General features: G+C 42.5%; 1 protein-coding gene across 9 annotated transcripts in view; it reads left to right on the top strand.

Moving 5' to 3' along the window:
* SEMA6A (semaphorin 6A) overlaps positions 1–14,608 on the top strand; it is a 192,163-nt gene that overhangs the window by 156,557 nt on the left and 20,998 nt on the right. For 6 of the 9 annotated variants that reach the window (XM_079995364.1, XM_079995369.1, XM_079995368.1 and 3 more), the window contains one exon: positions 7,172–7,336. The exons of the other annotated variants lie outside the window; for them this stretch is intronic. In XM_079995364.1, coding sequence (XP_079851490.1) covers positions 7,172–7,336 — 165 coding nt within the window. The remainder of the gene's footprint in view (positions 1–7,171; positions 7,337–14,608) is intronic. 9 annotated transcript variants of the gene reach the window in all.

Genomic DNA, 14,608 nt, shown 5'->3' on the forward strand with positions numbered 1-14,608 from the left:
CTCAGCTACCAGATGATGATGATGATGATGATGATGATAAAAATAAAAATAAATATGCTGCCCATCTGACTGGGTTGCCCCAGCTACTCTAGGCGGCTCCCAACAAAAAACAGTAAAAACACAATAAAACATCAGACACTAAGAACTTCCCTGAACAGGGCTGCCTTCAGATGTCTTTTAAAAACCACACAGCTGTTTAGCTGTTTGACATATTCCACAGAGCAGGAACAACTACCAAAAAGGCCCTCTGCCTGGTTCTGTGATTGGTCAAGAGAGCCAAAGAAATCCAGCTGAAGTTCTCCATTGTGTTGGGGCAAATTTGCCCTCAACTTATGGACAACAGTTGTCATTTTTCAGCCATGAAAAGCACAAGAAGTAGGTGCTGTATTGGCAAACATATGGTCCCAAGCCCATGTTTGCCAAGGGAGCAAAAATATATCAGTGGGCAACACTATCAGTAGAGGATCAATGGGGAGAAATATGGGGTGCTTAATCTTCTCCTCAGTCACTGGTTCGTTCTCTCTCTCTCTCTCTCTCTCTCTCTCACACACACACACACACACACCATATTCTGACCCTGGAAGTGCACCTGGCTGGGGGCAGGGAGATAACAAATGGGGGGAAATTCACAGAGAAGAATTGGAATAGCAGATGAGGAATTCTTACGTTACGAAAGAAACATGATGTTTCTTTCTTAGATTCCACTTCTACCCTTACTGTGTAGCAGGTGAAGCAGAACTTGACTTTCAAAATGCATGTGTACCTAACAGAATCAAAAATCTTTCACACATAAATAATTGTAAGAGTCAGCCCTTTTATTAGTAAAGCAAACTGATGCTATTTTTTCCTAAACTTGTTTTCCATCTGGGGTTATAATATTTGCAAACAACATTTGTGTCCTAGTATAATGAAAACACAGGAAGACCCATGGGGAGATATCTGACCTTTGTTTTGCATGGGGAGGCAGTATTTCATTTTAATACGGAACTTCCACTCTGTAAATGAGGAGAGAAAAAATTTATCATGTTATACATGCAAACACATAGCATCAACTGAAGCATTATCGGAAACGATGTTGGGTTTTGGAAAGGAGAAAGGCACATGATCTCCCCCTATCATAGCGTTGACAAGAATCAAAATTCTAATTTAAGCACTACCCCATAGCTTTTAAAGTCTTTGCCTTCCATCAACCAAAGCAATAAGCATTGACACTTACGGCCTGGCAAATTTTCCTAGCTGATACTAAAACATGTTTTGATAGAGGCTGCTTTCTGCTGAAATACATTTCCTTGGGCGGAAATCCCTCACATTTAAATGAAATTCCATTAGAAGGACCAAAGTTTAAGCAGTACTTGGAGGAAACAGGCAACGTAATATTCTGTTGCGGATAATAGGCAAGCTTCCGGATTGTCAAAAAGGTGCTCTTCAGTTCCAGGGAAATCATTATTGTGACCAGACTGTAATATTTTATAACTGAGAGGATGCAACATTTCCTCCTATGCGGCATATTGGTTGCTATTGTGACTGCTGTGTGCAGTGTGGCAGAGTGAGTGTCAAGGCACTAACAGATTTTATTTAATTTTAATTGACAATGTAATTAACGGCAAAGGGGGATGCAGGTGGCGCTGTGGGTTAAACCACTGCACCGCTTGGGCTTGCTGATGGAAAGGTTGGCAGTTCGAATCCCCATGACGGGATGAGCTCCCATTGTTCTGTCCCAGCTCCTGCCCACCTAGCAGTTCGAAAGCATGCAGTGCAAGTAGATAAATAGGTACCACTCCGGCGGGAAGGTAAATGGCATTTCCGTGCGCTGCTGTGGTTCACCAGAAGCAGCTTAGTCATGCTGCCCACATGACCCGGAAAAACTGTCTGCGGAAGCAGACAAACGCCGGCTCCCTCGGCCTGTAAAGCGAGATGAGTGCCACAACCCTAGAGTCGTCCGTGACTGGACTTAATTGTCAGGGGTCCCTTTACCTTTAATTAACAGCAAACAATAAAACACCCCATCCCACGGGCCTGCACCCCACAGCGGTATGTGATGATACATAATGCTGCTAGAAGCACCCCACCCCAAATAAAGCTCTGGTGGAATAGATGTTCCACTGGCAAATGTCTTGCCAGTCAATCGGGGGGAAATGGAGCATGGATAGGCCTCATCCAGAGCTCCTTTACTTCCTCAATACTCCCACGGAGTGCTGCATCCGCCATGGGGCTGACGTAGTTAATTTCTTCCCATTGTAGTCAACAGTAAGAAAACGTAGGAGCATTCTGCTCTGCCTACGGCAAAAAGGCAAAGCGGTAGATGTGCTTGTTTCATCAGTGGATCTGCACACTGCCACTTCCGAAAGTGCACACTAGGATATCTCTGTGGGTGACAGGAAGATGCCTAATATGCTCCCAATTGCCAAGGAAATGAATGGTTTTCTGCACTTCCTTGCTGCTTCTTATTTTTTTTGCCAGTTCAGTCTCTGGGTTGTTGTTTTTTTCCCTCTCTTATCTGCCGTGACAGATAAACTCCTGCAATAATTTGAAAAGACTTAAGCATCTGACCTTTTCATGCACAATTGTTTCCCATATCCAAAATAATCATACCAACCATGTCAAGCACCTGTTCTGCCAAAAAGTCAAATACACATGGCACAGGGAAAGGGGAGAACAAAACAGGCTTTCTTCCTGTAAAATTTTACTCTCATATGCATCAGTCTTAGTGAATGAGGCCCTCATTTTGCTGCTGCCACATCCTGTCTCCCTTTGTGGTGTTGCTTTAACTTTCCCCATTCATTGTCTTACTAGGTTGTTCTCTAGTCACATAACTGAAGAGTGTGTAGAGCATTTTAATATCTGCCGTCTCTTAGAACAAATGCTAGTATGCATTGATAACCCATCTTAACATTTTCAAGATCTTTTCCATGAAGTCTTCTGGTTGCATCCAATTTCTTCTTTGTATACTGTTATCACAATGACAAAAGTTTAACAAATCATGAATGTGGTATCTTGGCAAGATGCGTATTTTTAAAATCAGGCTCAATTTTAAAACCTGGAAGAATTCCAGTTTTAAAATTGAAGCTGAAAAAACTGGTTTGAAAAATAATGCTATGATGGTGGTATTCAAGCACACTGTTAGGAAACTTTCAAAATATAGTAAAAAAAAAACTATTTTTGCAGAAATTTTTTTCCTTCTGAGAAATTAAACAGAAGGCATCTTCTATATTTGATTGTATATATCTGGTTTTCCTGTAGTCTAGATATTACGCAGATGGGTGTTTTGTTTTTGTTTTTTAAAAAAATAATACTAAGGACTCCCATGCTATCGTGACCATAACCTCAAGTATTCCCATTGACTTCAATTTACAGTTTTGCAGTGAGCCATTCTGCTATCTAAAAGAATGGCAACACATTCTAAAGGATAGGCAAGCACAGCTTAGTAAAGGTATATACTTTTCATATACGGGACTAAATAAGAATTCACGTAACTGTCATAAGAAATACAGTTGTCTGAGATCCTTGGGAAACCAAACTCTGCCTTGTCGGCAGTTATCTCAATGAATCATTGAACTGGCTTAGCAAAAGGCAGTTCTTCATATCCTGTATCAGAATGCAGATAGACAATGAATGTGGCACAACTTTGGGCTAGGCTAGAGCTCCAAGGGGGTAAGTATTGGCAAAAGATGTTGTTTGGTGACCCAGCTAGCAAGTCCAAAGTGTAACCAGCTAGAAATTTCAAGACCTGGTGAGAAAGAATAGTATGCTCTGTTTTTTTTTTTGCATTTGTTCGCTCATCTCTCAAACCAAGATGAAAGAGAATTTATCTTGATTACATGTAGCAAATCATTTCTCAATGTGCAATAGACTAACATATTAGTAATGGAGTGAATAGGCTGGTTTTTGACATTTCAGTGAAACACTTTCTTGCCCTACTACCATCTGGTACTCATTAATTATTATTTTTTACATAGTTACAGCTTTCCATTATCAATGAGTTCTCCACATAGTTGAAGCATATGGTTTGGGAACACTTATTGCAGAGAATGTGTCCCCTGGGCAAATATTTTCCCTAGATTACCGTATTAAGAAAAGGTTTTCCTTAACCATACGTACAGCTTAACCATAAAATGGCCCCTCTGAACGCATCTAAACTGAAAAGTATCTGTACTGGGATGTGGGTGGAAAATGCATATTAAATCAAAGCATGAAATGCAACTGCTATTTGGCAATGGTTCCTTCTAGTCCTAATACCTTTAGATACAACTAATTGCTTTATTGTGCTGAGAACTGCATTCCTGGTCAAGTTGAACAAGTTTTTGTGATGTACAAAAGTAAACAGAAGGTTGGGCTGCCCAGGGGAGGAGATATATCAGTAGTCCTCTAATTGCAGGGAATGAGCATGAAAAACCCGAGATATAAATTTCCATGGCTATTCACTGCCTCAGTGTTGGGGGGGCGGTTACTGCTTATGGATGACCATGTTGCTAGGGAGTACCTCTTTTATTTTATTTTTTTGCAGCAGTCCCAATTACAGAAGCCAAATATGTTTCCACCGATTTTATCAACATTCAAAGCAAGCAGTGTATGAAAAATGCTGATATCAAGATCTCCAGCGATTTTCCTTCTCTGTAGACACGTTTAGGCACCCTGCTATATTCCCAAATGCCAAGAAAACAAATGGGTGGGGGATTTCCCCCCCCCCCCACTCCTCCACCCCGCTCCAATTAAAGGAATTATTATTTTCAAAGAATATAAATTTTAAAGAATTATTTTGGAAATCCTTAAGGCAACTCCTAAGTTTTCATTATTAAATGGGCACTGGTGGAACTGCACTCCCTGTCATGATAGATAAAGAATAATGCAGTGCCCATGTCAGTGCAATTCTCCAGCCTGGGGTACATTCCTATAAATTAATCATGTTAATGATTAGCTGTTGCAACTGATAGCTCCAGCCACAGTAAAACACTGTGAATCTGACCTGCTTTCCTGCAAACTAGTTACAAGTACGAGAGCATAATATATAAGGGGTGGCATGAGTTCCTAAGCTACCTTGCAGTCTTCATGTGGCTGAGAAGAACAACTCCCACCTCTCTCATTCTGCTGCATTGAGTAGTTCCTACTCAAGACAAACACATCCTCCAAGTCCCCTCCTTCCCCCGCTGACTCTCCTTGCTCCTTGTCTTCTCCCCACATAGTATATAGCCTTCCCCACCAGATTTTTTGAGCCTGTGATGCTCCTGGCTGTGCTACCACTTCCTGATCATCCCTTAGCATAGGTGTGAGGAACTGGATCTGGTCAGTGGGCTTGGTCCTTATTTATGCACACACATAGCTGTGGACCAAGTTTGACGGCTGCATGTCAACAGCAATGATGAACGTGGCTTGGCTGAAACAGCCTTGTGGACCAAAAATTTCCCATGAGCTGGAAATTCCCCATGCCTGCCTCAGAGGCAGGTTCTGTTGGCCCAAGTGACTTGTGGGTGGGAATTCTGCCTGTCCTGTACAAAGGCTTATGATCCCCAAACAAGCACTTTCTCACCAGACTATGGTCCAGGATCCATGTGCTCTTCTGGAATTCCATGTAGCTTTGATGGCTAGGATAATCTTTTTTCCAATTACATGACCTTTTGAGTTCCCTGTTCAAGCCTCCTGGAAAATTAGGAACCTGCTGTTTTGTACATGCCAGTGTAAGGTCTCAGATTAGCTGCTGCCGTGTACTCTAAATGGAAGGGTGCCTTTGAAAGCCTGCAGGAAGATTTAATGGGTCCAAATGCATCTGTTTACTTTCTAGTATGAGTGGCCAAGAGAGGGGACTTAATCCCAAAATTCCAGGAGGAGTATTATCTAGTTATTGCTTGGTGACAACCAGGCCCATAGCAAATCACTGGAATCTCCTATATCCCATCACAGATTTTCCAAGATCTTTTGGCGCAATGTTCCTCCACATTTCATTCGTTTTTGAAGTGAGACTGTTTGGCAACAGAGAGCACAAAAAATACCTCCCAGTCTCTTTCTGAGTCCTTGGAGAGTTGCTGTTAGAGTGAAGCACACTGGGCTAAGTGAGCAAAATACTATGGCCTGATATAAGGAAACCTCCTTTTCAACACTAGAATTCATATCCTAGAAAGGCTTATGACAACACTTCATTTTTGCTTTCAATAAGAGACTGGTAAAATCATTTTTTTAATGGTTTTTGTTGCTGAATGGGTTATCTCTGCCCAAATCAGTGGAGGAAGACATTAAGAGACAGATTATCTTCATCTTTTTCTGCTTTTGCATTTGATTATTTTTCTCATCTCTCTCTCTTTTTTCATATTATCCAACCACCATGGCTGGTGTTTTGCTTTTCATAAATGAAGTTCCATCATGGAAACACACAAATCACAAAGATCTCCTAACTTTGGCAGCAAATTTCAGCTAATCCTCCTCAATGATTAGCTTTTGCCATCCTGGTGTCCTCCACATATTTTGGACTACGTTTCCCATCAGTGCCAGCTGGAGGAAACCAGGTTGGCAAAGGCTGCTGTAGATAATCCTGTCACTCTTCTCAGGTGTTGGATCACACCTTGCTGAAAATACATGTGCAACTCTTTGGCTTTTAATTGTGTATGTCAGTGGTTTTCAACCAGTGTGCCGGGGCCCCTTGGGGTGCCTTGAATGATGGCCAGGGGTGCTGCAGGCAACACCGGCCTCTGTCCCTCTTTCCTTCCCTCCCTCTCGCGTCTCTGCATCCCAAAGGCTTGCACAGCTGTTTGTTGCAGCAGCCCTGGCTACAAACTCCCCAGGCAAATGGTGCCTCTGGAGCTGGCCAGGGGGTGCTGGTTGCCAGGAGCTGAGGTGACTCAGAGACCAGGGGTTGCTGCGGCAGCTGCCCAGAGAACTCCCAAGGAGGAGGGGAGAGGAGAGGCAGCTGAGGGAACACTCCTCAAGGGAAGGTGTTTGAAAAAGGGTGAGAGGCTGCCAGCTCTGCAGGCAAGGGGTGACACAACTGGGCTCCTGAGCCCCACAGAGGTGCCGCAGAAAGAATGTAGTTAGTTAAGGGATCTGTGGACTCAGAAAGGTGTATGTTCTTTCATTGACCCTGAAGGTTCAAATAATGCACATCCTTCAAGGAAATGCCTTTGGAAATGTTGCTTGCTGTCAGGCTTCTTCTCCCTTTCCCTAACTATATTTATGATGCAAACAGGACACTCCAGTTCCCTTGTTCCCAGTACTACCACTTCAGACTCTCCAGCCCAACAGGGCTATGACGCTAGGGGCCGCATGCTCGATTGGAAGGATCCGGTTGGCTCGTCTGAAAACACAAACCCCTATGTGGCCGTCTCATCCCATAATCACCAGGACAAGAAGGGTAAGGCCTTGGAAATCATTCTTCCTATGGTGGCGAGGGAGGGGAGCGGCTGCAGTGTAACTGCTTCCAGCTGGAGCGCAGCAACTTGCAATAAAAACTCTGGCCCTATAATTAAAAGCTTATCACACACACAGGCAGAAAGCAAAATAATAAAATTTTAAAATTGGGTTTCGGCTGCCCAGTGACTCAAGAAAACCATACAGAACAAATGTGAGCATATAAACTTTGGGTGTGCTGGAGAACAAGACTGGGGAGTTTTAAGCTAGATGAGATGACGGTGATAGGAGGTGACCTATGTGCTTTACATTATTCACCATTCCACACTTCCAACAGAGTGTATGGAAGTACTTTTGATGTTTAATTCATTTAAGCTGCATGTTCAAGCCACTTTGTAGTGTTACGGAAAATCCCTTGAAATAAAGGACACGTTCCACCTGGAAGTTCCCCTGTACAAGCCCAGTTGACATTAATAACAGCCTGCAGTGCTCCCATTCATGTCAATAAGGCTTCCTGATGGATTGTGCTTGAAGAAACAGGGCATATTGAGCCACAAATAGCTGTGGCAGGAACGGTTGATGCCATTGTAATTGTCCCCACCCTTTTCTTTTCTCTTATCATTAAAAAAGTACCCATATTGTCAACATTTTGCTGTTTGGTAGCTCAAATATCCATTGGGACGCAGGTGGCGCTGTGGGTTAAAGCCTCAGCGCCTAGGGCTTGCCGATCGAAAGGTCGGCGGTTCGAATCCCTGCGGCGGGGTGCGCTCCCGCTGCTCGGTCCCAGCGCCTGCCAACCTAGCAGTTCGAAAGCACCTCCGGGTGCAAGTAGATAAATAGGGACCGCTTACCAGCGGGAAGGTAAACGGCGTTTCTGTGTGCGGCTCTGGCTCTGGCTCTGGCTCTGGCCAGAGCAGCGATGTCATGCTGGCCACGTGACCCGGAAGTGTCTCCGGACAGCGCTGGCCCCTGGCCTCTTAAGTGAGATGGGCGCACAACCCCAGAGTCTGTCAAGACTGGCCCGTACGGGCAGGGGTACCTTTACCTTTACCTAGCTCAAATATTAGTTGTTTTTTAAAGTGCAACTTTACAACGGGACAAGTGCCAGGTTTCTAAGTTCTTCACTAGAAGTCCCACCTGCCATTGTGCACTCTCTCAGGCAGCTAATCATAAGGCTGCAGTCTTTATTTCATTTTCTAATTAAACTTTAGAGTGAGGGCGTGTGTTCACAATTCCAATTTATAGCCCCCCATAATTGAAACGGCACATCTTTGAAACAGGGGCGAATGGGCACTTCCTATGATATCCATCTTTTGCCAGTTGCTGCAACCTTGGATTGGCTATTTTCGCATGCAGTGTGATCGCAATCACAGATGCTCAAATCTTGAAAGTCGTCTGGTCCAGCTTTTCTAATGCTTCTCAACAGGGAGCCTCAGCTTCATCTGTTCTGTCTGTACTTTTGCTACACTCAGTACCTTTCATTTCAGTGAGAGTTCCCTACACTACTCTGGTTGAAGTGGCTTGAGCTCCCAGCTTAAATGAATTAAGCAACTAGGTTCTTTAATCTTCTCAGCTGGGGGGAAATGCTTTCTTTAAGGTAGACTTTAGGACAGAATCCACTACAACGCTGATGTCATGCAGCTTCCCTTAATTTCAATAGGAATCCCACGGGCAAAGAATAGGGTTGCACAGCTGTAGTGCTCAGATGACAGCTTTTCGGCGAGGAAAGAGCACTTTGGGTCAAATTTTCCTCTAGTTTAAATTAAGGCAATAAGTTTTTCTGCTGTTTGGGGTTCAGCTCTGTCCCACTTACCTGGAAGCCTAAGTTCCATTGCCCTAAATGAGGCTTGCTTCTGAGTAGACACGTCTGATAGCAGGCATTGACATCTGTGTAGACATTGCACGGTACATCCATTGATTATCAACGAACAGTGATGTCTAATCAGACATAAGCACCATGGAGATCAATGGGGCTTACTCCTAGGTAAGTGTGTAAGGTTGTTGCTAATTTTAAGCACAGAGGAAAAAGTTAATTGGTTAATGAAAGGCTCCATAGTTCATTCTTGAACCCTTTTAGTTAAGGTCAGTTACTCTAATAGGCACTTTGGTTTATCCAAGTGTAAGTTGTTAAGGAGGGACGAGGGTGGCGCTGTGGGTTAAACCACAGAGCCTTGGACTTGCTGATCAGAAGGTCGGCAGTTCAAATCCCCGTGACGGGGTGAGCTCCCGTTGCTTGGTCCCAGCTCCTGCCAACCTAGCAGTTTGAAAGCACATCAAAGTGCAAGTAGATTAAACAGGTAAACGGCGTTTCCGTGTGCTGCTCTGGTTCGCCAGAAGCAGCTTAGTCATGCTGGCCACATGACCCGGAAGCTATACGCCGGCTCCCTCGGCCAATAAAGCGAGATGAGCGCCGCAACCCCAGAGTCGGTCACGACTGGACCTAATGGCCAGGGGTCCCTTTACCTTTTACCTAAGTTGTTAGGTAGTTCCTTCAGTATCTCAAGAACAGCATATAGCTGTTGTTTATTTGTTTGAAAGAGGTATACACCACTCTTCAGCAAATCTTCCAGGGAGGCATACAAAACAGAATTTAAAAAAACACACAGTAAAAGGACTAAAATAATAAAATTGTCTTTGCCTGATGCTGAATGTTAATGTCAGGCAAGCTTCCCTGAGGTCTCACTATGCAATGGGATGTCACCAGGCACATTATCTCAAATGTTGGTGGCACCTGAAAGGAGTGTCTTTGAAGATTACCTCAATACACAGGCATGTTTGTAATGAAAGAGATGTTCCTCTGTTCCCAAGCTATATGGAGTTTTATACAAGCACTTTGCATTGTGCTCATAAATAGACTAGAAGCAAATGAAATGCTTTTCAGAACTGGTGAGGTATGTTCCACCAACTACTCTCCATCAAGCTCCTGGTGGCTCCTCTACCCCCTTTTTGGAACTTCAGTTTCTGAAAGTATTAAGAGACAGCCCTACAGACAACACATTAGTCAATCCTAGTTGTTCCTAGAGAATTGAAAACATGAGTGGAGCAGATTTTAGTCGTATGGATATTTATTTATTTATGGGCATTCGGTTAAAAGGTGGGATGATAATACTAAGCTATACATATTTTTCAAGCAGCTAATAAATCTCTAGTTTAAAAAAAGATCTTTCAGAGTTGGTAGAGTGCACTTGTTCTTTGTGGTTCTTGAGACTGCACAGCAGTTGACTGAATGGGCAAGCAGACCTACTTAAGTCATATTGCAATCTCCTTTCAAATTTCAAGGCCACCCCCAGCGAAAAGCTGATGGGCTGTGATTGTTTTCACTTGAATTCTCCTAATGATGAGGTTACCAGAGAGACTTTATTAGCACTTGAACGTGCGTATTTAAATATGGATTCTTAGGGGCCTAATTAGGAATATGATCAAAGCTGGAAGCAGTCTATACATGTTAAAGAGGGTGAAAAAACAATGGTGGCAGAGGTGACTGCATGGTTGTTTACCATTATCACATATCTGTGTGCTGTCTCTCCTTCCCTTGCCCCCTTCAAGCCAAGCTGGCACATAAAAAAAACAACTACTGATATTCCAATTATTATTATATGAGGGCAAAGGAAAGAGTTGTTATGCATTTTTTTTGAAAGAGAGCATTATGCTTAATCTTTCCTATATTCACTTTGGTTGTGGATTTATTTTCCGTCACAAAAGTTTCTTCCTGCCTTATATTTTTATTTTACAACATGCTTTCTCAGTTTGTTTGGGGTTTGTTTGTTTTTTGGTGGTTCTGTTGTACCTGTGGAAGGTGCTTTTACGCTCTCTCTCTTTCCCTCCTCCCCAAAAACCGGACTTGCCTTTTTAATTGTACTAATTCTTAAGCCACTTGCTGCTTTGTTTTCAATGCCACTGACGCCTCGATGATGTCACATCCATATGTCCCGCTTTTAATTCAGCGCAAACATCTTGAGGGAATCATCTTGAGAAGAGATGCAAGAAATGGGGAGGGGGGGATAATTAAATGGGTTGACTCATGGGAATGTGACATTTGTGTGCACCGCAGCTTTGGTAGCTAAATATACTCCGGAACTGCTGTTTGGAGAAACCTCACAATTCCTGCCAAGATCAAAATGTGGATTGCAGTGCCTAGCAAAGAGGCTGTGTGCATTGCCTTCCTTCTGGCCTTACACATTTTGGCCATTGAAAAATATATTCCATTTGGGATGAGGGAAGGGAATTCGATAACAACCAAAATTTTCCAGCCTTTTCTTTTTGCTCCCTCTTTTTTGCATCCCTGCACAAATACCTTTCCGGAGTATGTTTCTGTTTTCTTTCCTTTCTTGCTGTGTTTGCAGTGTTAATTTAATTCTGTGTGTTTCTCACCTTTTTACAAAAACCAGTATTTCTCACATTGCAATCTAACCTTCCCTTCTGCTGCCATTGTACATAGTCTCTCCCCTGCCCTCTCCCATGGTAGAAAATCCTTTCTGTGGAATGTTCCAAGGCTGTACCCTCTTTACTATAAAGTAGTATTACAGTGCTATGTTTAGAGATCTCCTACTAACCAAAAGAATATATACAAAGAAAATGGAGTAATTTTCTCTAGCAATAACAGGGCCTTGCCTCCTTCATTGCCCCCCCACCCTTCTTTTCTTCTTTAGAAATTCCCAATAAATTTCAAGTCTCAGATTCATTTTGTCAAAACAACTGTTCTGTTTTAACTCTGTCATTAGCTGTCTAGAACCTCTCAAGCTATCCCTTTTTAAGTTAAAAGTGTTGAAAACTAAACACAGATGTGGCTTTCACTTCATTGTTTTCGCTAAAGTTGTTGCATTGTTCATGTCATTCAAAAGTGGGGGCAGAATGGTTTGTTCCATTTAACTCGTGAGTTGCTTTTTTTTTTTTAGCGGTATGTGCGTCACTTTTCTTTGCTCACAGTAATCAGTTAAGGAAATCCTCTCTCTGGTAGAGTGATCCTGAGAAGCCTTGTTTCTCTTGAAAACGCAGCATTAATCAGCCCTCAACTTACAATTCCTTAGAAAACGAGAGAATAACAGTGCTTCAGAATAAATGATGCACTCCGAGTCTGTTCCCACGTTCAGCTCTGCCAACTCATTTCCACAAACTGCTATTTATGCGAGTTGTTTACCCTCTTGAGCAGTACGATGTTGGAGTCCCAGACTCACGCGATCCCATGATTCCAACTGCCATCAAGCAAAAAATGTTCACAGGAGTAAGTTCACGGCTGAGCAGTGATTTGTGAAAAGGAGCACGCGGCCAAATGGGGAGATGGTTCTCTGTTTATGGCCACAATTACACTGTGAGCTGCCTTGAGGGCCCCAGAGAGCTGAGAAGTCAGTTATAAATATACAAACAACCAAAAATATTACAGAGTCTGCATCAAATTTAGAAAGCTACTGATTGAAAAAGATTAGTCAGAGACGTACAGTTTGTTTTAATAATATTGACAAAACTAAAATCAAAGGCAACTAGAAACCACATTTATTTCAGCATGCACTGCTCATTACAAAAAAAACTGGCTTATTTGCATCTCAAAAAATAGAGGGGGTGTTGCAACTCACCATCTAACTGGATTTCAGTGAAGCTATATTGCTGGAGGGGGGGCGGAATCTGCAGTGAATGGTCAATTCAGATGTTATAGCCCTCACACAGAGGCCTTAAAAGTGCTCCTTTGAAGTGGCACACCAAATAGATCACAAAGATTTGGCCTCCTATCTGTTAAGTAGATTGCCCTGAGCTTGTGGACCTTTCCCCTGCTGTCCATCGGTAGTGTAGGACACTGTGGTAGAATCCCACACACACCAGCGTTTTCTGTGACTTCTACCCTGCGTTGGTGTAGTGTCGAATCAGCCCTAAGTTCCATGGTGCCATCAGTAAGTAAACGTAAAGGAAATAGGCAGTATCACTTTCAGTGTTGACAGACTGCTAGATAGCACTCAGAAGACACCCAACAAGCCCATTTATTTAGTATTACTAAATAGATTCAAGGACATTGAAAGAAAAGGCTGTATATTACCTGTCGTTGTTTTTTTTTAAAAGTTGTTGTATTCTTCTGCTGGCAAAGAATCCTTCACTAGGTTTCCACCCAAATGGACTTGGAAGTGTCCTTCTCAGCTGAATACCCTACGGCCCACTGAGGCTCTGGGTGTAAATGATGAATGGGCAAATGATGTTGAAAAGCTGTGTCAGTTCAAGTAGCAGCTGCATAATCAGTTCCATCTTTTGGGGCCAGGAAGGAGCTCTGTGCCTAAGACACATATGGCTGGAGCCACTCTCATTTTAGTAAACCATTCTGACAACCAGCATCAAAAGCAAACCCTTGAAAATGCAACATTAAAGAAAAAGGCAGATTCTCTCCTTTGTTGAGCTGGTTTTACGGCAGTGTATTTCTCATGCTTGGGGTGATGGAGTTTCCAAATAGCACAACATGGCAGAATTAGCCCTGTCTGTCTCCATTTCCGCTGTTTTCCTCACATCTGGCAGAGGCCTGCGACAAAAAGTAAGAAATTTTGTAATTGTAATCCGAGTAGTATTTCATACATGCAGGAATTTTATTTATTTATTTGCTTTCCGTGAGAAACCTCATTTTTTAATACATTACAAAAATTCTGTATCCTGCTAAGGATCTGTAAAAATACTTCCCACATTTGAAGTCTGACCTGTATAAAGCCCTATAGATTATGCCCCCTTAAGATATTCTGTGATGAATAACAATCAAATTATTGAAAACATCCTTGTTTATAAAATACATATTATTCATGCGTGTCATAAAAGGAATTTTTCAAAATTGCACTGGAGATTTAAAGATAATTTTAAAATGAAAAGGTTTTATGAGTTGATAGGAAAGGGATTAAAGTGAAATAATGAGAAACCGATGAAAAATGAGATGGAAACAGTGTCCTTACAGAGTGTGCACAGAATAGCTGCATGAGAAATTTTGTTAAGAGATAAAGAGGAACAGCACTAAATATCAGAGCAAACTGAAGAGTGACAGTTATCAAAAGCCAAAAAGGACTATCGTGTTGCCACACTATGAGTCAAAGCTCATTCCTTCATAGGAACTGATCCAGATTCAAAGTGTGCAAAGCAGTAAACACGGCTCATAATGTTGAGTGTGTGTATGGTAGCAGAACATAAAATGTTGTTTTAGCAGTTTTAACCACCACTGAATCACCATCTTGCCCCATGGTTAGTAGATTTTTCACAACACAAAACTGATTCCCAGAAACAGATTTATTCCATTAATCCAGGGCTGGCTTCATGATAT

Source organism: Podarcis cretensis (genome assembly GCF_951804945.1).
Source record: "Podarcis cretensis genome assembly, chromosome: 11".
Taxonomy (NCBI): Eukaryota; Metazoa; Chordata; class Lepidosauria; order Squamata; family Lacertidae; genus Podarcis; species Podarcis cretensis.